Source organism: Terrapene carolina, unplaced genomic scaffold, assembly GCF_002925995.2.
Source record: "Terrapene carolina triunguis isolate 2854851 unplaced genomic scaffold, T_m_triunguis-2.0 Scaffold211, whole genome shotgun sequence".
NCBI lineage: Eukaryota > Metazoa > Chordata > Testudines > Emydidae > Terrapene > Terrapene triunguis.
The window spans coordinates 39,825,988-39,852,717 of NW_020664562.1; the positions used below are offsets into that span (position 1 = coordinate 39,825,988).

The following is a 26,730-nucleotide window of genomic DNA, read 5'->3' on the forward strand; positions in this document are numbered from 1 at the left end:
GCTAAAAATTATAAAATTCACTAGCGCTGGACATACTTGTGGACTTGTATAAATTGAAACCATTTTTCTTTATTATTTATACAATAAAATTTTTCCAGAGTGTGGATTTTTTTGCTTTTAGTATTCAAATTTTTGTTTAATGGACAAGATATTTAAATAACACTTTCAACATTCCATTAACCCTGTCATGTGGAAATCCAGATTTCCTCTGTTAAGCAATAATACAAGAACATGCATCAGTTCTCAGTGATACAAGTAGGCGTTTTTGGTGCTAAAGGATTAATAATGTCCAGAGCCCAGGCCACCTGAGCCCTGGACCAAAGATGAACTAATCTAGCAAAGACCCTGATCCTTTTCTCACTGAAGTCAGTGGGACTTTGTTCTTTGCTGCCACTAGGAGCAGGTCCAGTAAAGCTCAATTTAAGAAGTCTATTACTCTCACCCCTACACGTCCCCACCCTACATAGAGTTAATTTTTTTCATGTCTTAATAAAGAAACAGCAAAAAAATCAATTGAAAAAAATTACTGTTTTATCCTTGATATCCTGCCATTAAAAATATTTATATGTATTTCTCCAAAGTAAACAGTTCCTCATTCTGGTCTGATCACACCAAAGCAGCACAAGCCCACACCCCAATACCTACTCTGTGCAGATTAATCATTAACACACTCTGCTTGCTCATACACACAAGTTTTGTCTTTGAATTCAATATCCAAGTTCCAGAGAGTGAAAGGAATAACACAAACCATCACTGCAATGTGACTGGCTGCTTGTGGGGTTTTTGGGGGTGGTTAATACTCAGAAAGAGAGATTACCAACCACAGAAATGCAAAAGTTAACTATTCAAAGGGCTTTTACCGGAGGATCGACCCTGCGGCAATCGATGCATTGGCGGTCGATTTAGCGGGTCTAGTGAAGACCCGCTAAATCGACCGCCAATCGCTCTCCCGTCGACTCCTGTACTCCACCTGCTAGAGAAGAGTAAGGGAAGTCAACGGGAGAGTGTCTCCCGTCGACGTTGCGTAGTGTGGCCCCCACTGTAAGTAGATCTAAGCTAGGTCGATTTGAGTTATGCTATTCACGTAACTCAAATTGTGTAGCTTAGATCGACTTTTCCCTTTAGCGTGGACAAGGCCAAAGACTCTTAATTCAGGTACAATAGATAAAAAGTATGCCTAATACAAACATCATCATTGCACTCATCTCCTTAGTATCTGAGCACTTCACAAATAATTACATAAACCTGACAAGACCCTTGGCAAGGTAGAGCAGCATTATTTTCCCATTTACCAATGGCAAGACTAAGGCACAAAACAATTTACTGACTTGTCCCTAATCTTACAGGAAGCCTGTGGCAGAGCCAGAATAGTACAGAACCCAGCTTTTCTGACTCCTAACCCCATGCTCCTCCTACCCATTGATTGTTTAAAAGATACTACTGTGCACATGCATTAGTCAGCCTAAAATGCCATAAAAGCATATTTTTAAAAAAAGAGTCTGAGCAGAAAGAACAACACTTCATTTCTAGTTCTGTGGACTTTACCTCTAGAAGTTCATCCTCCAGTTGCAGTAGGCCAAGCATAGCAATTGGACCATCTGGAGCAATTGAAGATATGTAGTGATGTCCATCAAATGTATCAAGTTCAACTCCTAATCTCAAAGTGTGGAGAGGCAATAGCTGGAAAAAATAAGCAGTGCCTATGTTTACAAACATGTATTCCTATATGTAACAAATGCATTCAACTTTCAATAACTGACCAATTCAAATTAAACTAGCTGCACATTAGCATATTTAAATCCTAACTGACATAACTGGTGTTACATCACACAAAATTTTGTTAATTTTTCTATTCAGTTAGATTGCTGTTTTTTCCTTGCACAGTCTCATTTGGAAAAACGTACATCACTATCTTCTTCTCAAAAATATCACTACAGTGATAAACTGGAAAAAAAAAAAAAACCAGAAGCGAGGTGGATGTATAAGACTGCCCCTAAAAAGAGCACCTGACATCTATCCTCTGTCTAAAACTTGAGTTACTCTCCACTAAAGGCATGTCCAAAAGAGGAAGATCTTACTTGTGACAGCTTCAGGGTAAAGGCACCTGTATTCCCCCTCCATGGTTAATCAAGGGCACTCTCTTTAGGCTTACAGCTCCCAGTCATCACCTCTCTTAGGCAGAGACCCATGTCCCACTCCCTCTTGATCAGGGATTTTAAGGCTATACAGCTCCTTGCCTTCCACTGTGATATGCCCAGCAAGTCAGATTGCCTAAAAAGGCTAGAGTCTGTGCTTTGCTTTCTACGGACAGTTTACTGCCCAAAGTTGTAAGTCACCATACAACTTCTAAGCGACCACATTTATCCATAAGGTAAAAGCATTACAGAGAAAACATTAAAAACAATAAAAGTTCGTACACATATGCTAAAAAAATTATGAGGTCACCCAACTCCAGCCTAGAGCTCTGATAGGTTTTAGTCCTTCAAAACCAACCACTGGGTTTCCCCTGATACAAGTTCATATCTGTTTTGAATCCAGAACCAAAATCCAGGCTGGGTAGATCTGCTATTTCTTTATACAGCTTGGCCCTTTGGTCTTGGCACTCCGTAACAGGTAATCAGCAGACAAGACCCTTGCCTCAGAGCATAGCTTCATAACTCTAGGTTTTTGCATAACCAGAGTTGGAGAATTTGCATTAACCTCTCCTAAGATATTCCCCAGGAAATCCAGGCAACATTTATTGTCTGACATATTTTCAGTACAGTCTTTTGAACTTCCAGGTTTTATGTCAGTCACATCTCTCCCCCTAAAGAGATGACATACAATCCCAGTCCACAATAGTACATAAACTTAATAAAGTCTTTCAAGGGTATTGCAGGAAATTGCCACATCTGTCACAGGATCATAATCACTATTTTAGAGAAAGCCAATAAAACCTAACCATACAATCAGTCATCTCATTTCTTGATGACATTTCTATCAGTCTTTGGGGCAGGGAACATCTCTCTGAAGCATCTTTTGCAAATAGTTGCTATCACTTGTATCCATATTTCCACAAGAAATTTCATTGATTTTGTGCTGGCCATTTTCCTAGGGACAACCTCAATACTGTATTCCTCTCTAGTAAAACTCCACATAGCAAATATCTGTGACCATTAGGAAAACTTTCTGAGCAGGCTAGCTGAGGCTCAATCCAGACAAGCTAGCAGGCTGTGAAGAAACAAAGAAGATATTATCTCTGCTATCTGTTCCCTTGATTTAGGAACTTTGCCTGCCTTCTATCACTCAAGTTCACAACTTGGTGATCTTGCTGGTACCCAGCTGCTTCTGGACAGATGCCCATTTAGGCTCTGATACTGCAGTCAATGTGACTCCGTACAGTAGTAAGAGTCCATACTTGCAAATCCCTTATGGCATTAGGCCCTTACCTAGCAAAAAGTTTCTTGTAGTCAGTGTGACACTCTGCTCCATAGTCTGCACTGGTTTCCAGGTATTATTCAAGGTGCCACTCTTGCTTCTCTCCAACTCCTATCCCAATAGCTGGCATCAGCTAAAGCACTGAGCCAGCAGCCCCCAGATTTAGAAGTGAGGGGCCCTAGATTCTTGAAAGTCATGCTCCCCACTTGCCCGACAGAGTCTGAGGAGATTTAGGACACTCTACATGGTCTATTTTCCTATGTGGGGTTTTTTGGTTTTGGGTTTTTCTTCTTTCAGAAAAGGCGTGTGAAGGAATTCAGACCCAGTATACTTAAGCAGCATTGGCAGCAAGTGGCAGTATTTCTCCAAGAGGTGAGCTACAGCCAATGCTGGAACTCCCCCATATTTCAGAAGTATTCATCTCTAGGGTTTTGGTTCATGCCCATCTCAAAAAAAGAGAAAATGAAATAAGATTCCATACCTTTGAGTATTTCTGGAGCTCAGCATCATCTGTAATTGGCATGTCCACACGAACCACCTAAAAATTGTACACCATGACAATTAAATACTACTAGTATACAAACTTTAATAGAGTGCTGAATTATAGTAAAGGACTGATTATAAGAACAGCCGACAGTAAAATAAGGGGACAAGAAAAAAAATTATGCTTTTTAATTCATGTCTTGGTCCACTTTGGTGCCTTAGAGTTATCACCACAAGCTATCAAAATCACATAGCCGGTGACTGGATCTAAATTCCACACTTAGTAACCAGCCCCTCACCTCAGAAAGTCTTGGTGGCTGATAAAGTGATCAGAAAGGGCTCAATCCTTCAAACTCTTAGTAGTCCTATAGATTTAAATGGAGCTGTGTGTGGCTGTAAGGACAATGTAAGGGTTTATATTATCAGACTCAAACCAAACTGTGCGTCATGGTAAAGCGAGGTGTTGCAAAATGGAAAAGAGGCATATGCAAAGGAAGAAAACAAAAAGACTTTGAAAAAGGTGCTGGTCAACCATGATCTTTTATTATTCAGATGGGCCAATTTTTGACATTTTCACCATCACAACCACATTTGCTACAATGAAAGGAAAATTTGGCCCACTGAGCTTCATGAATCAGCTTTACTTCCCATACATATATTGGAAAATGGGATGGTGCTAAAGAAAGTAATGTCAGGCTCTGGCAGTGCAAGGATGGGGATATCTAGCAGTTGGCATGGGTAACTAGAGTTATTGAATCAAAACACAGGCTTATATGGACTTCAAAGTTCTTAAAGGAGTACTAATGGATTGCAGAGAAGGAACCTCCTCAAGACACCTCTTAATGCTACTTTAAATCTTCCAGCAAGACATTTGGAGTGATAGTTCTGCCAAACAGTAAAAATAAGAGTCTCTGAATCAAGTGGACATGTATTGCAAAGATAAACCGTTTTTTTAAGGTCATCAGAAAAGGATGTTGGCTTGAATGCTTTATTTTAAAACGCACTCAGTTAGCAGTCTTAAAAAGCAGTAATGAATACAAAAAAACCCTGGTCATTCCCCCTGTAATGACTCGTATTTAGAAATGTAATCAATCTCTTCCTTGACAATTCTCTAATAAGACGTGAAGAAAAATCTAAAGGGCAGTTAGCACCACAAAGTTACCCCTACCTAACTTGAACTACTTCCTTTTCTCCCAAATACTTTTGATAATCATTCTTCTAATAAAAATGTAAGATTCATTATGAAACATACGACTCATATCCTGAGCCTTTTCTAAGTGTACAATAAAACAAACAGATCATAAAAACAATCATAAAAATGCCAAATATTTTAAGTGGCTGATATGTTACAAATTTTAAAATGAGGTTGATTTAAAAAAAAAAAAAAAACATTACTCACACTTACGCAATAGTACAGACATAAACAGAACAAAAATGTGTTAATTATAACATCCCTATATTTCATCCTTGAATCTTCAGGGAAAACAAAAAATGCTACTCTACCGATCTGTTCCAACCCCTGAGCAGCTTGTAAAGTTAAGCTCACAGCATTGTAATTTAAAGAAACATAAATGAGTGTACTTTATTGAAGGATAACATACCATGACTTCATAATCAGGTCCCAGCAGTTTTCCCCATTTGGATTTCAACTCCTTTTCTGGAGAGTCTGGGTCTCTTCCTAAAATATAAAAGTGAATGTTAAGTTTACTAAACCCTGCCAAGTACATTTACTTCAATAAAGATGCAGAGTAAATAAAATATTATGGAGAATGATCAGAAGAATAAAAATACATTAATTTGGGTCTATCAAGCAGTGCAAATCAGAATAGACTTTTGCAAGAAAACAATGCAAATGTCAGCTACTGCTGAAGTGAAATTTATTCAGTTGAGAAGCATAAAAGGTAATGGTTGCTTTGATGAGATGTGAGTTCTGTACCATTTAATACCGTAAATAAATCACTCTTTTAGGTTGCAAAGCAAATTTCACATGGCTTTATAATTTGTTGCTGTTTAAACATTCACCACTACAGAGCAGTGCTACCCCCCTTCCCACACCAACCCCTTTTGAGAAGTAAACACCTGACAAGACATTGCCGTTATCAAGGGACTGCATCAGCACAATGCAGCGGCAGACTTTATTTATACATTTGGCAGGTATAAAGGCTTGTCTGGTTTAATTAGGCCAGTGAGTAACATGAGCTTTAATATAAGCTCCAGTTCTAAACCAGTCTTCCGTGGGAACTTGGCTATCTTGACATTTATATCTTTTCAGCTTTCTTACTTATGCAACCAAGGCAGTATTATAGTCATGTAAGACAATTTGACAGGGCTAGATAGCATAAAATGACTGGCTGCCCTGCATTTGACCTCATCCAGAAGCTCAGCACACATATAAAGTTCCTAGCCTAAGTAATGTTGAGCTGGTAAGAGTCAAACTCTAAAGCAAAATTCCAACTAGCAGCAGCAACTGGAGAATGAATTTACTGAAAACTATTTTTAAATGGCCATAATATTGTCACAAGTCTGGACAAATAACAGAACACTGGTATCACTGACATGTCATCTTACCGGAATCGGAATGCAAATCACAACAGCAGCCCTTTTCAGTCTTTAAGTGCGTGCATGTCATTTTGAATGTTGAATGTTTTGTTAAACCGTTAAACAAAATACCTTAGGAGTTGGAAGCGTAACTCCCATTAAAAGTCAAGAGGAATTGGGTGCCTTTGAAAATCTCCCCTTCACTTTTCAATATTAGAGGATAGAACTAACAAATCAGACTTGCAACACAATCCTCATTACATCGCTTTATTACTTGGAATTGTAAGCTATTCAATTATTTCAGTAACAATGGAAGAATCAAATGGCAACAGTTAAAAACAAAGGCTCAGAGTTATTTGCATTACAATGCAACACCCCCAAGAGATCAGGTCTCTATGCTAATTATTTTTCCCTCCCAATGTTGAGCCCCATGTAGCTTTAGATCCCTACCAACCACTTTCTGTCACAGCAGACAGCCAAGTTTACCTCAGCTGCCTAACCAGAATTTCTCTGTATAGAACCAAGCAGCTCAGATTCCAATTTGAAGTCTCCATTGTACATATATATCTGACCTCAGACTCAAGAGATGCAAGCACAGAAGGATTTCAGGTCAGATTTAGTCAGATCATTGTTTCTTTATTGAACTATATCAAGAATTAAGCCTGCAATAGATTCTTTAGAGATAGGCTTCTGTAGTTACACTATAGATTCATCAAACACTCTGTCTTTTTTAACTGGGTCTACATTGAAGTCTCCTGAATTCATGAAATATGGGATAAGTATTGTTCTCTTTAACTATTAAATGTAGGTTTCTGTCAATAAATGCTCTTCTTTAGCCCCACTTTGTTTCATTATCAGGTACAGACTGAGCACTATGTTTACCTCCCAGCTGCTTCAAGCATGAACCATAATTCCACAAAAATATTCACTTATTATCATGCATCTTTTATCAAACAAATGCCTACCCTTGCCAATGTGCATGGACATCCAGACAATCCTTCCAACTCAGAGGAATACCAAGGAGTGTCATCAGAGTTCCTGCTCCAGTCCACCCCCTAGGCCCTGGGCTGGGCCCCAGCATTCATCTACACCTCTGCTCTACTCCATCCAGGTATTTTCCTACCCCAGTTCCAGTCATAAGAGGCTCAGCCGTCTGGCAGAGCCCCAACTAGTTTGCCATTTCCAGGTTTGTCAATGAACAAAGAGAATTAACACAAATGAACTATTCCACAACTGTAGTAAAGCTCTCTTTCTTCAGAAACCCTTGTCAAGTTGTGGCCCCCAACTAAGTTGGCAGGCAAATACAGAGGAATAGTGCTCTCAAAAGGTGAAGCAGGCCCTTCCATCCTTCAGAGTGGGACTACCAGGCTGTGGCCATCCAAGAAGCTCCTGTCTGCCCTCAACTGAGCTGCGCTTCCCCATTTTGAGCTCCTCCCTCCATGTCTGACATCTCTCACAGGTGTGGTGGGGGGGAGCCACTTGAGCCCACATCAGCTCATTAACCCTATAATGTTGCCCAATGTGTGGTTTGTATACCCCATCACACCCCCTCCACTTCAAGATGGCATCAGAGGAACCAGGCCAGCTGTCTATGCCCTCTGTCCCTCAGGGAAAAAACAAAAACAAAAACACAAATCTTTTGGTGAGCCTTTCCAGCTCTATGCTGTACTTGAAAGGCATATGACTAAAGAGACGGGTACTAGTGCATAAGGCAGGGATTCGTGTCTTTCACTGCAATTAACCACCTCAAAGGGGCACCATCAGTGTCCAGCTTCAATGGGTTTCCCAGGATGTAATATCAGAGAGACTCCACAGCCCATTTCACCACTAGGGTTTCTTTTTCTATCACAGAACATGCTAGTTCCCAAGGGAATAGCTTGTGGCTAAAAAATAGCATGGAACGTTTCTCTCCATTTACTTCTTGGGATATGATTGCCCCCCAGGCCTACTTCCGACACATTGGTCTGCAAAATAAGTTCTTTTGAAAACAGAGCAGGGTGTTTTCTGTTTCGGGTGAACTGGACAGGCTCTTTACACAAGTGGCCTTTCCATTTTTTTAATGCTTTTTTGCGGACATCAGGCTATCAAACTTTCCAGGGACAGCTATCCTTAATCAGGTCCATGAGAGGTGCCGCTATCATGGAAAACCCTAGCACAAACCGGCAGTAATAACCTGCAAGCCCTAAGCATCTCCAGACCTGTTTTTTGTGGTCGAGTTTGGGCAGGCTTTTAAGGCCTGGACTTTGTCTACAGGGATTGGACCTGACCTTTCCCCACACAATATGCCAGTCAGATGATGTCATCCTTCCAATTTTACACATTGCTGGGTTTGTGGTTAGGCTGGCTTCCCACAGGGACTGGAGGACAGTGGCAACTAGTTGCAGGTGGGCTTCCCAGTCTCAGCCATAGATGACCACATCCTGTAAATAAACTGCAGCATATGAACCATGAGATCGGAGAACTTGGGTCACTAGGGAACCATGGAGGCCAAAGGGCATAGTCCTTAACGGATATAAACCAGAGCAGCAAAGGCAGTTTTCTCACATGATTCTGGTATGAGACAGATCTGCTAGTATCCCTTGGTAAAATCTAATGCTGTACTATATTGAGTCTCACCCATCTGGATTAGTAGTTCAACCACCCAGGACATAGGATATGTGTTGAATTTGGAGATCGCATTAACTTTTCTAAAAATCTATACAGAAACTGGATCATGCCATCCAGTTTAGGGACCAGGACAACTGGGTGTCATCAGTCGCTGTGGGATTCTTCAGTGACCTCTAGCTCCAACCTGGTGCAGAGCTCCTGTTTCACTGCATCCCACATTTTTTTGGGAAGCGGTAGGGAGTTCTCCCAGGTGCATTGTCCCCGCTCTATGTGGACATGATGTTGAACAAAGTGAGTTCATCCTGGCTGGGGTGGAAACCCCATCAGGAAGGCATTCATAAGGTTACTCACTTGGCTCAGATGGATAAGAAGTGATAAACAAGCCCTCCCGGTCCTTCCAGGCCTTCAGGAGGTTACTTTGGTAGATCTGCATTGTCTTCCTCTTGTCTGATTTCATAATTAACAGGCCCCACTTGATGTAATACTTAATATGGACCTTAACGCTTAGTAAGCAGCTTGGACATTGTGCTAGGGAGCAGAAGTACCCAGGTTTAAATACACACATATGCGTCCCTTTGTTAAAGGCTCACTATTGGGCCAGTTGAGCACTTAAAGAGATTCTCTTCAGTGAAAGCCCCCAGGATTTCAAGCCTCTCCTAGAGCTTTAGTATGTACTGTACAACATTCTCTGTTCTAGGAGCCCGCTCATCCCACATCTCATGGACAAAGTCTAAGATACCCCAGGTAGTCTCTCATATAAAAGAGTTCAAACAGGAAAAATCTAGTAGATGACTGGGGTACCTCCGAACTATCAAATAAAAAGGAGGGGGATCAGTTGATCCCCGTGTCTAGGATATGCAGTAATAAACTTCTTTAAACATGCTTTTCAGGTCTGGTTGAACCATTTGGCCAAACCATCCGTCTGCAGGTGATTGATGCACGTTTGTAGGGTCTTTATTTTTAATAGTTCACAAGTCTCCTTCAACAGATGGGACACAAAATTAGTGCCTCAGTTGGTTAGGATTTCTTTAGGCACACTGATGCGGGCAAAGACCATTAGAAGTTCTGCTGCAATAGTCTTTGCACTGGAGCAGTGCCATGGGACTGCTTCCAGATATCAGGTGGCATAATCAGGTCTGACCACTATACATTTATAACCAGATGCACTCTTTTCTCAGAGTCTGAGCAGATCCATCCCGATTCTCTCAAATGGGAATGGGACTAGTAGGGCTTTGGTCACCCCTCTTTAGGCCCAATGAGCTGCCACTTGGGATATAAGCTACAGAAGTCTTTGACTTCTTGGTGAATTCCGGGTCAGTAGAAGCAGCCTAGAATCCTGGCCACAGTCTCCTCATGCTGAGGTGGCCTGCAGTGGAGGCAGCATGAACCAGCCACATGAACTTGCACTGATGAGACTGGGGAACGAGGAACTGTGATCAAATTTCACGAGTCGGTCGGTCTCTCTCCTGCTAGTATAGTCGCTCAGGCCGGACCTTAAATTGTGGGTACTGCTCTGCTCGATGTGGGTCTATTACCTCTCTGTTGTCCACTGACACCTGGTCGTAGGCCTAGATGAAGGTCTCATCCTCCCTCTGATCTCTGGCCAAGTTGGTCCCTCTAGTTAGGATGCCCCAGTCCTACTGGGGCACTGGCATCATTTCGTCACTATGTGGGGCTTCTGAGGGAGCATCCTCTTGTCCAGACACCCCAACTCCAGGGTGTAGCTCCTCACCTATAGCTACCAACACCCCAGGGACTGGATCTCCTGAGTTAGCCTCTCTGGGCAATCCAGGGCTGTCTTAACTCCACTCAGTAACTCAGAGAAATACTCCCAATCTTGTCCTCAGATAATGGAGTAGGTCACCATTGAGGCCAGCCCTGCCTCCTGTGTTCCCCTACAGTCAACTGCATCCACGCATTAGGATAGGGTTTAACCTCCCCATGGACACCCGGTAAGAAAATAATTCCCCCACCCCCGTCTCAGGATTCAGGATCAGGTGGTCCCAAACCAGGGTCTGACCACACCCAGAATCTACCAGACTTGTCACCTCTGTCCTGATTATCCAGATAGGGACAGTTAGTTTAACCAGAGTTTGCTTACAGATGTATGGTCCCTTCTGGCTTTATAAAATATGAATCTATGAACTCCCTTTTTCTGTTACAAAATTATGGCCTGAACCTGAAAAGGTTGAACATCTGAAACTCCCAGTGGAGTCCGATATGCACTTCTATGACCACCATGAATGCTCACTCAACACCTCTCAGGATCAGGCTCTTAATGTGTTCAGTTAACTGAAAATTAAGACCATTCCCCCACACCCAAAACAATCCCTAAATTCACATGTCCATATTTGATGTTTTGGGGCTCAGCCCATTAAAGAGAACTTCCTGAAAATTGAAAAGATTTTTGGATCTATAGGTTTGGTTCAAGAATATCTCATTCCAGTGCCTCCACCCAGTACCATGAGATTCCTTCCCCCCCACCCCCAATTTTTTGGTCACTTCTCTGGGTTGGTTTTTCATGGTTTGTGGTACATGCTATATTACACAAGGCCTCAGAAATGGAATTGTTTCCCAGCAATGGTTTGCATTAGCAGTAACATTCTATATCTTCAGAACTTTGCCTCTTTACTTTCATGTAGTTTTTCTTCCCCACCTTACTAGCATTGGGTTCCTGGAATACAATGCCTTTTTTGAGGTGTGTTTAAACTACAGAGATTTTACCAGCATAGCTCTGTTGGTATAACCCCGTAGCATAGACATAGCCTACACCGATGATAGGGGTTTTTCCATTGGTGTAGGAACACCACCTCCCCAACCAAAGTTAGCTCTGTCGACAGAAACATTCTTCTGTCAACATAGCTGCTCCTACACTGGAGGCAGGTTGACATAGCTATGTTGATCAAGGGTGCGTTTTTCTCAGCCCTCCGACCAATGTAAGTATGCCAGCCTAACTTTTAAGTGTAGACTAAGATCCCTGGAACTTTCAAATGCTGACCTTTTTCTTTGTCTTGAAGATCTCCCCTTCTCACAGGCTCACTATGTAGCGATGTGTCCTTCGCTTTGGATTAAAGATTTCTCAAACAGCATAGCTTTTTGATTTCTCCAATAGCTTTTTCCTCCCTAATGATACACGCTGTTCTCTATCCAGGTCTGGATTCATAACTTTCTGACTAAACAACTAGCTTCTCTCTTCAGGTTTTATATACTGCTGCACGAAACAAACAAGCACTCTCGTCCAGTCTTCACTCTTACTGATGCAGCTGTAAGTTAATTGCCTCTCTAGTCTGCTAGCAGAAAGTTTAAGGCCCCATGCACACGGTTTCCTGAACCATGTATCATGACAGAGTTGTTTAAACATGGTTTAGCGGGCCAGCATCACTATTTAATACCTCTTCAGGAAAATTTAATAAAAATTTAGTCCAATTGGGCCTAAAGGAAAATAGTTCATGTTTTATAAAACACACCTTTTACATTAACTTTTAAAAGGCACTTCCAGAGTTTAGGCAGGGCCTTAAATTAGCAGTGTTTACTTTAGCCCCATTATAATTAAGAGCCTGTCAGCATTTCCAAAATAAGCACCCATTTTTGGAATTTAAACTGGCCATTAAATTCTGTTCCAGGCTGAAATTTTATACACAATGTTTCAGTCTGAACAAAGTTTCCAACTAAATGAATGCTTTTAAATTTTAGGCAAGCAAAAAAGATACAAGGTTATGAAAAAGCACGTTGTAGCTGATAAATGTGAGTATCTTGAGCCTTTTTAATTTTGTAAGGAAATTGAGTCCTACCAAACATGGACTCTTGATTAGGGCTGTAGGACATTATATACCACAGATAGCTTTACCCAGCTTTTAAACCATTCCGATGTCATTAGTCTGCAGAAGCCCAAAGAGCAACAGTACTCATAAACCCAGCATCACCAGATTAACTGCATTATATCCTGTCTGAAATATCAATAATGCCTACACTGCTTAAATTCCAGCACACTGAGCTGAGAGACTACAGATGAGCCTTTGTACAGAAGTACTTACTGAAAAGAAATGGATAAAGAGAGGCACTACCCCGTTCAGTCTTCTATCTGCAACTCTCACTCTGGCTTCTCCCTCATGGATGTCCTGCCACCACCTCAAGCTCAGTATGGCAAAACCTCCACTCATCTTTCTTCAAATAAACCTCCCTCTCTCCCCCATTATTTTAGCAACTCTATCACCTTCCCTGTCCCTTGGCATCATCGATTCCTCTTCCTCTACATAAGCAGAGTCGCTAAATGCTCGTTTTTCCCTCTAGCATAACCAGAAATGCATCTGTGCCTTTTCATTCCCACCACTGAAAAACTTCACGGTTTACTGCCTCATGTCTTAGATTTTGGTTTCAGTTAAATAAAAAAGCATTGAAGAGCAGAAAATTAAAATTGTGCAAGGAAAAGGAAGCCAAACTGTCCCATCATTATGAAAATTGGGTTAAAGAAATGAATTTCAAGAAGTCAGTAGATATACAGGAGAGAACACACTGCAAGATGTTTTACCTACCTATTTTGTGTAGATTTTGCTTCTTTTCATTTTCAAAATTATCTTTGTCCTCTTGATCCTCCTCATTCTCACTATCCAAATTAGTTTCCGTCTCTACAGCTCCAGACAGGACTAAGGCTGGCATATTTGGCTGCTCTGTAAAGATCCAAAAAACTTTCAAGTCAGCCAGGTAGTACAGAGGATACATGATATGCTAACCAATATCCACTAGCAGCTTCCTTGTTCAGTTTACAGGAACTTTGCTCTCAACTCCACTCCCCACACACCCTTACATCCTATATCGAAGGGTCTGATTCTGTGCAGAGGACTCTTAAGCCCAAGATTTATGGTTGCTCAGCACCTCACAGAAACAGGCCCTAAACGTTTATTTTGGTCATTATAAATTGGAAGAACAATTAAATGAACCATTGGCAAAGGGAGGAAAAGGACTACCTCTCTCTAAAGATCTTCCTGAAGAGAAAGAAGCATGAGCAGGTTTCTGTCGAAGCAAGGTAAGGTGCACCACCTGGCCAGTGCGACGCAGCGCCTCCACCACTTCTTGGTTGGAGCAATCCTGAACATTAATCCCATCAACCTAGTACAGAAACACCATCTGATTATAGACATCAGATTACAGTTGAGTTCTAACATTCGCAGAGATATGTAAACCAACAGTGCAACTCATCTCTCACAGTTATACTGATGGCCCTCACAGACTGCAATGGTTGCAAAAGAAGAATTGCATTCATTCAGCTACTTCAAAATAATCAGATAAATGCCATCTTCAAAGTTTCTTCTTAAAAGAAAATACAAAATAAAAACTTCTCCTTGATAGCAGGCGAGGGCAAATACAAAATAGCAATTTACTAGATCTACAGAAACGTAAAATACGTTTGCTTTTCAGCCGAGATACTGTGTGCAGACAGCAGCTTGCACAGTACTGTGCATGGAGCTTCCTGGATGAGTTTGAGAGTAACAGTCTGTTCAGATCATAGCATAAGTTTTCTGCCAACCTCTACCAAGCCTCCACACACAAACATGCAGATAACCATGTACGCAATCAGTGCATAAAAGTAAAAAAAAAAAAGGAGTGGGTAGACTAATCTAACCTGGACTCCACAGTCCCCAAATGAGAAGTGGGTAAACTCTATTGACCCTTGACTAGACTATGCACACACCAAGCTGCAGCTGTAAGTACAAGTGGGACCCAAATGAGGGAGAGGCCAGGCGTTGAAAGTTTAGGCATTGGATCTGCAGAACATTTGCTCCCAAATATTTTATATGCACTTTGTAAAAGTCAGATCTCTAAAGATTTCTTATCATGAAAAGAGAGTTACTCCTACTTGTATTACCAATGCAAAGTTAGCCATTACACGGTAACGTGGCCCTGACATTTATCCAGCAGGTTTTTAATTTTTTCACCTATAAAGAAAAGGATTTTTTTTTTAAAACATCTGCGTTACTAATATTTTGATGATGTCAACCCAATGTTAAATACTTATAGATGGGCATAAAGGACACAATTCTGCAAGGTATCGAGCACCTTCAAATCCCACTAACTTTAACAGGAGCTGAAGATGCTCAGTTAGGGTGACCAGATGAGGGGAAGAAAATATCGGGACACATGGGGTGGGGAGGGAGGGAGAGGAAGGGGCCGCCGGCTGAGCAAAAAAAACAAAAACAAAAAAAACCCAACACAGTGCTGCTGGCTGATATTGGGACAAAATGCGTCCCGACCAAAGATCAGTCGGGACGCGGGACAGAGACCGAAATATCGGGACAGTCCCAATTATATCGGGACGTCTGGTCACCCTATGCTCAGTACTTTAATCAGGCCCTAAGTCAAGATCCCTGCTCTAAGATGCTTCAATCCAAACATCTATCCTGTTTTACTATTTACGATTCTCTCACATTTTTGGTAGTACACTAATAATCTAACCACTGCAAACCAGAGCTATTAGCTCAAATAGTAATTCTTGTTGACAGTCATAAATTTGCTAACGTTCCTCCCTTTTACAACCTGGAGGTGCTTTAGTGTGAATGAAGAACAAGCTTTAGTAGAGTGTGTTTTAAAAATCCAGATATATGTAAAATAACCGCTAGTTCCAAAATTGATCCAATGAAATATTTCACTTACAGCAACAATTTTGTCCTGGACTTGTATAAGGCCACTGTGATCTGCAGCACTGCCAGGTATTATATTTTTCACAAAGATCCCTGAAGAATCTGCTTTAAAATATAAAACAAAAACAAATGAATGAATAAATAAAAGAAAGTACTAATTTGGGCCTTTTGTTAAGCACACATTTATTTAGAGCTTAAGAACCATGCACCTCTGGAGGCCTGGGTCCACGAGTGGAATGAAGTTGCATCTCCTCCTAGTCACAAATGAACATTGAAATCACAACACTCACATAATTTAGTAGTTATGCATGATTCCAAATCTGCACTCAAGAGAAGAGCAGCAATGCAAGCACCCTTATACTGCCCTAGTTGATTTACCCTGCTCAGAAAAGTCCCTTTCTATGATAGGTCAGTTTCCATGCCTATACAGGCTTTGATCCACCAAATCACTTACATATGATAAATTTGACTTCAAGGGGAGTATTTATGCTTAGAAGTGAAGCATGTGCTTAAGTGCTTTGCTGGATCAAGGCCTCGCTCATCCTCTTACATTTAGTTTTAGCAATTCAATAATTTAAATCAGACAAATCCCTTGTGAAAAATCTCACACAAATGCACTTTTCTATTGTATAAATATATTTTGTAAGGGGATATGTAGAAATCACAAAAAGCTTTCCTTCTTTCTCACGTGTAGAGTTGGACAAAAGCACTCTGTGCACCCGTAGTTACGTACAGATATTTTGGTGTGCTCCCAGAGCTCAGACACTAGTGCAAAGTATGAAATAGCTATCTGCTGAAAAAGAATCACCTTGTGAAGATGGCACACACATTAAACACTGTTGAGATGCTTACAGTCCCGCACTGGCAGAGAGATGGACTGGATAATCTAATAGGTCTTTAAATCTCAGACATCGAACTCATTAAAGAAATGAAAGTGTATGTTGAGCTATGTGGCATGTGTCAAAGAATTCAGCAAAAACATAAGGCCAGTCTGGGCATTTGATAAGCCTCTGCTCTAGTCTTTCATAATCAATCAGTGTATAAACTCACCCACATCAGATGTTCCAGTATATCCAATAATGGTTATACCAAGGCTTTGTCCATCTTTTTTTGTAAGCTCCACATCATAGGTATCAAAAAGAGTGGTGTTAGCCTAGAAATAAAATATTATACAGTTTATAAAACTGAATGTCCACATTACAGTAAAAAAAAGTTTGTTATATCACTAACATTTTAAACTACAGGCTAAGGTTTGAAGACGTGACCAGTGATTTTGGTAGACCAACTTCAGACACCTCAAAAGGGGGTCTCACTTCCAGAGGCTAGAAAATAAAGCTGTCAATTTGGGCACCCAAAATTACTAGTCACTTTTGAAAATCTTGGCTATATAATATATACGATATCAGAAACAAGTATCTATAAAAACATAAGATATTCATATACATCCAAGGGGCCATGCTTATCACAGTACCTAATGCCACACAGTAAGTGCTTTGGAAAGTCTCTATTGGTTAATTAGGAATAGAGAATTGCTTCAGGTACACGACATCATGACACCATGCCAGTGGAAGAGAGAAAATACTTGGCTCTCAGTCCCCTGGCTTTATCAAAAATTATTTTTCTCTTGGACCCTATTAATGGAAAGTATTTGGATTCCTTACAATTATTAAAGAAACCACACACTTGTCCTCTTTAGTGTAAAACATGCTCATGAGCTCCTTCGGACAGAGATTGTTATATTCCTACGTTTGGAAAGCACCCAACATACTGTGGGTGCTACCAGAAAAAAACAACGATATGCACTTTTTGGTAATTATATCCAACAAATGCATATAGCACATTTTAAAATATGGTGTTCAAGATAAAACTAGCAGTGCAAAACACCATTTTATTTTATATCAATCATATGCATATCTACTTAATTACATTTAAGGGCAAGTTTGAAATGATTACTATCCTGATTTGAACTGGACTGGACTGCACAGAGAAGTGGAAGCTTCAAAGGACTTGTTTAGAAGGTGAAGTGATAACAGGAAGTCAAAGCCACATTAAAAATCACTTCCACTGAGCACAAGTTAAATCATGCAAGCGGGGACAAAATCTGGAGAATTTTTTAAAAAGCTTTACAGCTTAAAAAAAAAAAGATGAGACCATTCATCATAACAAGGGAAACTAGAACAGAGAAGAATGGAATAGTACATAATTTGGCACTATCTTTTGGCTTCTGAATCATCTGTTCAATGTTTTCTTAGATAAATAGCTACAATCTAATAAGGTATTCAGACATGGTCTGATCTGAGGAGAAATTTACGGATAGGTCCCCTGAAGCTGGCCCTCACCATCCCCCATTTTGGATTTGCTCACTTGATCTTTGGTTGTGTTTCTCCCCACAGAGCCATTTTGACAGTCCAGGACCTTTCCTTCAAAGGCAACACCAGAAACCTTAGCGCCAGAGGCACTTCACAGAATGACTGATGCTATTTCCTAGTTCTGCAAAAATATTCATCTATGGCACGTTACTGGAAGTGGAGTAGTAGAATATGGACTTAATGGGTGGATTCTGGGACATATAGACACACAATCCCAAAGATAACAACCCATTCCCGAGCTGTGGCTAAATTGGTGGGTTGTAGCTATGTGCCTTGCACGTATGTGCCTTGCTCATGACTAACTGTATGAGATTTTCTGTTTCCTTACATGTGTATACACAAAGGAGTGTGGATTTAGAAACTGTGGTAGAGAACTGTGGTAGCTTAATGCAAAACTAGTGGTTTAATATACAACAAACTAATTGGAAATTCAAGACATATTTCTGCTGATTTAAGCGGTAATCATAAGGCTGGAAAAATCTTGCCATTGTAAAATTCTCAGCTAGTAAAAGCGTTCTCAGAAGTCAGAGGAGAACGAGATTCTGGTAGTAAAAAGTTGCTCTCTTTCTTGTGCAGTAGATTCCTTGGTGCAAAGTGATTTTCGTGACCTGCCTTTAACAAGTACAATAAATGAAGCAGGAAAAAACACATTCACATTAGCTACCGCTGTCAATTTCTGCAAAAACTAATCTACCAGCAAATTGACCAGATACTTCTTCAATCTAAATGCCTGGGCTCTGCCAACAAAGAATGCAATAGATGTCATGACCAGAGGTGAACATAAGCCAGTACACCCCGGTACGGCGTACCGGCAAGAGCCGGTTTGCCATACTGGGGTGGCCCAGCTTCCCCAGGGGGCAATTTAAAGGGCCTGGGGCTCCCAGCAGGGGCTGGAGCCCCAGGCCCTTTAAATTGCCACCAGAGCCCCACTGCTGGAGCCCTGGGGTAGGGCTGTGGGACTCTGGGGGCTATTTAAAAAGTCCAGGGCTCCCGCTGCTTCTACTGCCCCGGCCCTTTAAATACCCCCCGGAAACCTGTGCTGCTGCTGCTACCCTGGTGGGGGGGGGCACTTACCTTACAGGGTGGGCTGGGGCTGGCTCTGACTCCCTCAGCCACGCCCCTTCGGCCCTAGGCCCCGCCCCTTCCGGGGGCCAGAGCTGGCCCCAGCATACCGGTAAGTCACTGGACTTACTTTCACCCCTGGTCACAACTAGCAATATGTGAGCTTATTTCTAGATGTCTCAGAAACCTGAAGGACCCTGGAAAGGGGTGGGAAAAACAGTACAAAACTAACACCAGAAAGGAGGACATTTTAGAAGACTTGCAGCAGCTAGAGCATGCAGGATGCTGCAGCCTGATCTATGGCACACATATACTGCTGAACAAGTCAATTTGCAAGGTCAGTCTCTAAAGCAGGAAATGTGAAAATAATATGTGCTAGGGAAGGAAAAGTTAAGGCTGTATATATAGTCTTAGAAAATGTGACAGAGCCAGCAAATGGTTTTACGTGGCTATATAGATTCTTTATGAAATGCCTGTTTTCAGAGCACTAAACATGTTCCTCTTTCAAGACACCAAGCTTAAAGTACTCAGGATGACATTTATTTAACCAATGTTTTCTTGGCTGCATCAATATCTCCTGAAGGGGTGGAAAATTCGAGAGGGCACGTGAGAAGACAGGAAGAAGTAGGAAAATTTCCATTCTCATCCACTTGGAGTGTAGGCTCTTTCCATTCCCCAGTCCTCTGCTAATACTGCAACCTCACTTCAGAGGAGGAGAACTAAACAGGTTCCCCATTATAGCTCAACATCACCTATCTTGAGCGAGACAGGTCTCTCCAGAGAGATGTGAAGTACTCTCCCCCACCAGAAGCTAAGAGATGCCTTTGGAGCAACCTGGTCCAGTGGGAAAGAGTGCAAACATAAAGTGTTTTAAAGAACAGCTCCTCTCAGATTCCAAGTTATCATCAAGAACAAGAGAAGAAAGAAAAGGCTACTCAGAGATTCCACACCTAGATCTAACTAGCGCATTAGTAGCAGATGGTGTACAAGCACAGCTTTGTTGATGTTTCCAGACCTACTGTACATGTAGTGTAACATTTGTTGATTTTAATTACTCAAAACTGAAGAGGATGACTTAAAAAAAAAAAAAAAAAAACCACCAAGCAACTTTGATATGACCAGGAGGAGATTTGCTAAAACAAGATTCAAATGTTTAAAATACATTTCCCATCAAAGAGAGTTGTGTAGACTAGGAAGATGTTACACTTATGTTTCATGAAGAGAAGTAGCTCACTGGGCTGAATAATTCTGTTCTGGTCATAGTGCATGCTGGATTTTAGGAAAGAAAAAAAAGTCAGCATTGTTTTTTAAATCCACTCAGATGAGCAAGAATGTAATAAGCTAGGAAGGAGATCTAAATGTTCCATTTATCGATAATGTTTATGATCCTGTTAAATCAAATCACTCACTTTGTAATAAATTCTGCAACACTGAAACTCCCCTGGTCAGTCTGGCCCTGAGATAACAGGTATTTATAGTATACTGTAGAAGACTACAGAAGGCTGAGCTGATGGCTAAAATAAGGATCATTTAATACTATGGTATATTTGGAAGCTCAAATTAACAAAATATGTTGCAGTCTGTCTGAAGCTCTTTAGCACTTGTGAAGGCTGTGCTCTCTCTTTCTGGCTGTAAGCCACAGCAGAACTTATTTGAAGAATCGTGAGGAAATGTCAGATACTTACACCTTTGTCCGGAGAGAAGGGCAATGCACCAACAGGCAGGCTCAGAGGGGTTGGTGGCGTCACAGTAATCTCACATGCTGGATCTCTTGCAACCACCATCCTAACAGAATTCCCACAGTTTCTCAGCACTTGAGCAACTTGTTCACTGATCATTCCTTGTACATTGGTTCCTCCAATCTGTAAGATGTGATCTCCTGTTCTCAGTCTCCCATCCTTCAAACATGGAACATTTAAAAAAAAAAAAAAAAAAAATCAGTAACTGGACCAAAATTTTACATTGCAGAACTGAAATTGAGTAGTATATTTTCATGGGGCAGCTAGTGCACAAAAATATAAGATTAATCACCGCTGCAAAATAAATAACGTAAGGCAATGCTAACACAATTAACCATTGCTTTTTCCACAGCAGTTGCCAGTTCTACAGCAAAAACACCATATAGACTGTTCGTACAATTCAATAGAAAAAGGTTAAATTTCATATTTATTGGGAAACAAATGCTGACACTGTTTTGTAATCCTGTAGTCAGAGATTTTCTCTGAGAACTATGCTATCAAATAGCAGAAGAGGATTTTAGGGATACAAAGCACAGCATTTTGATTTAGAGCTATTTGAAGAACCTGAACAGCTCAAATATTAAAAACTCAACCCTGCAAGTCTTACGCACTTGACTAGCCTTTACTCAAGTGAGTAACTCTGCTGAATGTAACGGGACTACACTAATAACTAGGAATACTCATGTTTAAACAAAAACAAGATACAGTAGGTGGATCGAGACCCACACTGTTATTTTTACTGTAAGAAAGAACCGTACTAAACATACATAGGGCCATAGCCTCAGCTGGTGTAAATTTTCATATTTCTGTTGATTTAAGTACACTGATTTACACCAGCTGAGGACTTCGCCCATAATAACGAACATCCACGTTAATACTGGTGTTACTTCCAGGTGTTACTTCATCGAGCTTTAGCATATACATGCTCCTTATTTCACATTTTTAACTGCATCGCACCTCTTGTTTAATTGAAACTGATACAGTCATATCTTAATTTACAGCTGTCATTGGAAGCCAAAATATTTTGTTCCTCACAGCAAAAGAGGTGTTTCACAGTAAAGTGAAAAAGCATTCATTACTTCAGACAGTTTTATAGAGGAGGCTCTCAAGCAACAGCCGACTTTTTCCATTCCAGCTCATCAAATATCCAGTTTTCGTTTCTGTTTTGAATTGGAAAGTGTCCTATAACCTGCCTCTTGCCTTACATTAATATTTTAAAATGCAACATGTCTTTTTTTTTTGCACATCTAAGGTTATGGGCAGCAGTTAGTAACTAGTCATTGGTGAGCTCTCATTGAATCCCAACCCTGTTAAATGCTTCAGTTGAGGGTAGTTGGTACTGGTCATAGAATCATAGACTTTAAGGTCAGAAGGGACCATTATGATCGTCTAGTCTGACCTCCTGCACAACGAAGGCCACAGAATCTCACCCACCCACTCCAGAACCAAACTCCTAACCTATGTCTGAGCTACTGAAGTCTTCAAATTGTGGTATAAAGATCCACCAGCAAGTGACCCATGCCCCATGCTGCAGAGGAAGGCGAAAAACCCCCAGGGCCTCTGCCAATCTGCCCTGGAGGAAAATTCCTTCCCGACCCCAGCCAGACACCCAGGAAAGAATTCTCTGTAGTAACTCAGATCCCACCCCATCTAACATCCCATCACAGGCCATTGGGCATATTTACCGCTAACAGTCAAAGACCAATTAATTGCCAAAATTAGGCTATCCCATCATACCATCTCGTCCATAAACCTATCAAGCTTAGTCTTGAAGCCAGATCTGTCTTTTGCCCCCACTGATTGGGTCTTTAAAGACTAAGACCCCAAGGCTGCAATCTGATCCAGACAGGTGAATCCGTGCACCTGTGTAGGTATCACGGACTTCAGTGGGGCTCTGCATAGGCCGAAGCCTCTTCATATAAAAATAAATAATCTTTATAAATAACCCATGCACTGTATCTTTGAACACATACTCATGCAACTGGGTCAGCCTTGGGGAAATGATGCCCTGGGTGAACTTGTATTTTGGCACCCCTGGCCCCTGCTGCCTCCCCGGACTCCCCACCCCCTAGCCTCTGCTGCCTCCCCAAGCTCCCCCACCACCCCATATCAAGCCTAGGCCCCCCTGCCCCCACCATTCCCCAAGCTCCCTTCCGCAGCTTTTTACCCCAGGTCCACCCCACTCCTTGCCTCCTGACTATAGCACCCCCCTGACCACTGCACCCTGGGAAGTCGCCCACATCGCTCACTCATAAGGCCAGCCCTGCATGCAAGTAAGTGCCAATGACTTTAGTGGGACAACCTGCATGATTAAGGATTACACATATGAGAATGTGAGTTTGCAGAGTTGGCCCCTATAAAATTGTAACCAAATATACACATTCTATACAGAATCTGCATGTCTGTTAAGAGTAGCTGTCCCAACACCGATGACTAATGGTTGAAATTTTATTGAATGCTAATTATAATGCTGGGCAAGCTTTTAATATTTCTATCTGATCTGGAATGCAATAAAAGCCATGCCATGCCTGAGAAGTAATTTAGCTCAGTTCCAGTGTTGACTTTTTGTCAGTCATCATACCTTTAACATGTATTTATTTCTATATACAATATATGTATTGGCATTCAGTCTTTGATGCTATCAGACTCCTTTTGTTTACATATATTAGTTTATTTTAGGACTGTCAGAAGAAGTTATTGTACTTTAAAACCAAATAAGAAGTGACATAAAACAACAAGTTACCCGATCTGCTAATCCGCCTGGAACAATAGTCCTTACAACAACACCATTTGATTTTCCTCCTACAATTCCAAAACCTAATCCTGAGCCATCGTTAATCAGTTCAACTTCTTCAACATGGCCCCATTGAATCTGCAATTAATAGAAGAGGGAGATTTTAATTTCAGTTAATAATCAATATTTCCAGCTTTCATTTCTGCCCATAATTATTAATAATCTTATTCAGAGCAATTTCCCCACATATAACAGGAGCCATATTGAGTCTTGGTCAGTCAGTCAGTCAGTCAATGGGTTTTGCATACATTTTGCTTTTTCACTTTCGTAAGACACCATTCTGGACTACATAAAGGCAATTTTAGGATTTCTTACAATAGTAAAGACTACCATTTTAATTCCTGGTAAAGCAAGTGTACTGCAACCCATAGGGAGGGAAATAGCGAGAAGTCTGCATTAGCCTAGTTTTTGTTTAATATTTGACTAGTTTCCTACTTCTGTTATTTCACTTACATGCTGTATAGAGCTCCAGTACACTCTGTATGAATAGCACAATATAAATTTTTCCATACTGAATTGGAAGCATATCACTAAGCTATTTTGCACTGCAACCTTGCGGTGTACAAGACAATCTGAGAACAACAACTCTGTTAAACAACTGAACCCCTAGCCATTTTTTCTGTCATATTAGCACCTCACATAGAAACCAAAATGAGGCAAAGCAGGCAGGTTTAAGACTTCTGTGAATAAAGGATTTATTAGCATACTGAAAATCTTGGCCAAGATCAGTTAAAAATCATAAAGGAAGTTTAAAGACCCCCCACAGAGAAATATATTTCTATTTTATTTTGTTAGTCTGTTTGATGCAAATGCTTTAATGACAAAGCCGTTAAAATTTAATTTTTTAAAATTTTCAGAGCAATAAACAATATTGATTATCCACTAAAACCTTCAAATTTCACTGGCTCTACAATATTCATGAGGGAAATAATTATTCAGTATAACAATAATCCCTCTTAAAAAGATCTCCAGCAAAGCTTCCAATATAACAAATTAAGATCCCAATATTGCAAACCCCATTCTCAGGCATGTGTGGCCCTACTACATCATCAGGGCCTGTGAGATTACATAACCGAGTATATGATAAGCCCTCACGCTCAAGAAAATTAGTGAGTTCACAATCAGTGGAGACTAGCAACATATAAAAGTTGATATGAAAAAATGGCAAACTAACCATGCAATCAAGATGTTCCCTTCACAGTGATGCATGTATGCATCACTTTATTTAAATAAGACATTGCTTTGGGGAGCTAAGGTTTTAGTAGATCGTATTCTGATCAGTGGAGACTGCTGAAAGTAAACACTGCCTACCCTCTTTTAAAGTCATAACCAGAGTCCAATTGCCCAAGGTAAAATGGTTTGCATTGGGTGAACTTGTAAATTGCCCTACCCTAAGGCTAGGTCTACACTACCCGCCTGAATCGGCGGGTAGAAATCGACCTCTCGGGGATCGAATTATCGCGTCTCGTCAGGACGCGACAATCGATCCCCGAATCGACGCTCTTACTCCACCAGCGGAGGTGGGAGTAAGCACCGTCGACGGGAAGCCGCGGAGGTCGATTTTGCCACCGTCCTTACAGCGGGGTAAGTCGGCTGCGATACGTCGAATTTAGCTACGCTATTCGCGTAGCTGAATTTGCGTATCTTAAATCGACCCCCCCCTGTAGTGAAGACGTAGCCTAAGTAGGCTCCGCTACTGAGAATAGGTCAACCAACTAAAGCGTCAGCTCCAGGTCCCCCACAAAAAACCCAGTATCTACTTTACAACAAATTCAGGCAGCTTTGCAATGGAAACATTATATTTAGGGCATGATAACTTTAAAATGAAATACCTGCATTCTTAGACACAATTAAAAAGCACATACCGTTAGCTGCTGTAAAACAAAAATAGTTAAAACTATAAAAATCCTTTCATATGTTTAAAAAGCACTAACACCTTCCAAAAACTGATTGACAGTATCATTACTCACAGTTTCAGGCGGATGTGTGTCACTTAAGACAGCTGAGGCTCCGCTGTTTCTTTGGACTGACTCTCTAGCAACAACCAGATGTAAAGATCCTGTGGATTGTTGGAGCAGTGCAATAGCCTGCTGATGGGAAATATTCTGATCCAACGGGGTGTGGTTAATGGCCAGAATGTGGTCATTTTCCTTTAATCTCTGATCCCTTGATAAAAGATTTTTTTATTTTTTATTTTTTAAAAGAGATGTAACTGCATAACAGGATTTTGTCATCTAAATTGGAACATTCAGAATAGACGGTAATGCAATATTAAGTGAATTATATTAAAATTGTTAATTTATTACGTTGTCTCCACTAGCATACAAGTTATGTGCATACCACGTTCTATTTAATAACCCAGCCAAATTGATTTTTGCTGCAACACTACTCTGGTACATACACTTGCTAGATCTTTCAGTGTGTTCCCATTCAAAATTCAATGAAATTCTAGCTCATTCTTGATTATGCTTCATACCAGAGATATTCAATTCTTGTAGTCACACAAGGGGGCGGAGGGTAGAGAAAGAGTATTTTCCATTCCTTGTAGCACTATGCTACATTATCTCCAAGTACTTACAGCAGGACATGGCTCTCTCTCATTATTCAACCTAAAGATTGTTAAGATGTACATTTAGAGGGTACTGCGTTTCAACAGACTTTGCAATAGCCAACTTAACATACCAAAACTCAACTCCCTTAACTGGTGAAGATACATAAAAATGAGTGAATCTGCTTTCTTCTGGAAACAGAGGTACAATTTACTGCTAGCCTAAGATGGTATAACTCCTACGAAGTTAGTTCACATTGACGAATTTACATCTGTGATTAGAAAATCTTTAATCCTCTTCATAAAAATATTTATAAAATTATTCTTCCAGAGACCTAGACCAGATGCTTACTGGGACAGAAACAGCATCCAGAATTTTGTAGGAACCAACATTAACCTATGTCACCTTCAGAAGATCTCATCTCAAAAGGAAAATGGGAAGCATTTAAGTGGAATTTAAAAATAAAACAAAACCAACAACATGGAGGTTTTTTTTGGTAAATAAATTCCTTGAACTTTGCCCTAATGGGTGTCTGTT

At 40.8% G+C, this 26,730-nt stretch overlaps 1 protein-coding gene across 1 annotated transcript in view; it reads right to left on the reverse strand.

Moving 5' to 3' along the window:
* The window catches only part of LOC112115930 (inaD-like protein), a 206,818-nt gene that overhangs the window by 163,968 nt on the left and 16,120 nt on the right, over positions 1 to 26,730 (reverse strand). The window contains exons 6-15 of the mRNA XM_024213156.2: positions 25,615 to 25,810; positions 23,594 to 23,722; positions 20,797 to 21,009; positions 16,731 to 16,833; positions 15,694 to 15,785; positions 14,010 to 14,151; positions 13,578 to 13,712; positions 5,502 to 5,578; positions 3,899 to 3,955; positions 1,546 to 1,680 (exon numbers count right to left, since the gene is read on the reverse strand). Of these exons, the coding sequence (XP_024068924.2) occupies positions 1,546 to 1,680; positions 3,899 to 3,955; positions 5,502 to 5,578; positions 13,578 to 13,712; positions 14,010 to 14,151; positions 15,694 to 15,785; positions 16,731 to 16,833; positions 20,797 to 21,009; positions 23,594 to 23,722; positions 25,615 to 25,810 (1,279 nt within the window). The remainder of the gene's footprint in view (positions 1 to 1,545; positions 1,681 to 3,898; positions 3,956 to 5,501; positions 5,579 to 13,577; positions 13,713 to 14,009; positions 14,152 to 15,693; positions 15,786 to 16,730; positions 16,834 to 20,796; positions 21,010 to 23,593; positions 23,723 to 25,614; positions 25,811 to 26,730) is intronic.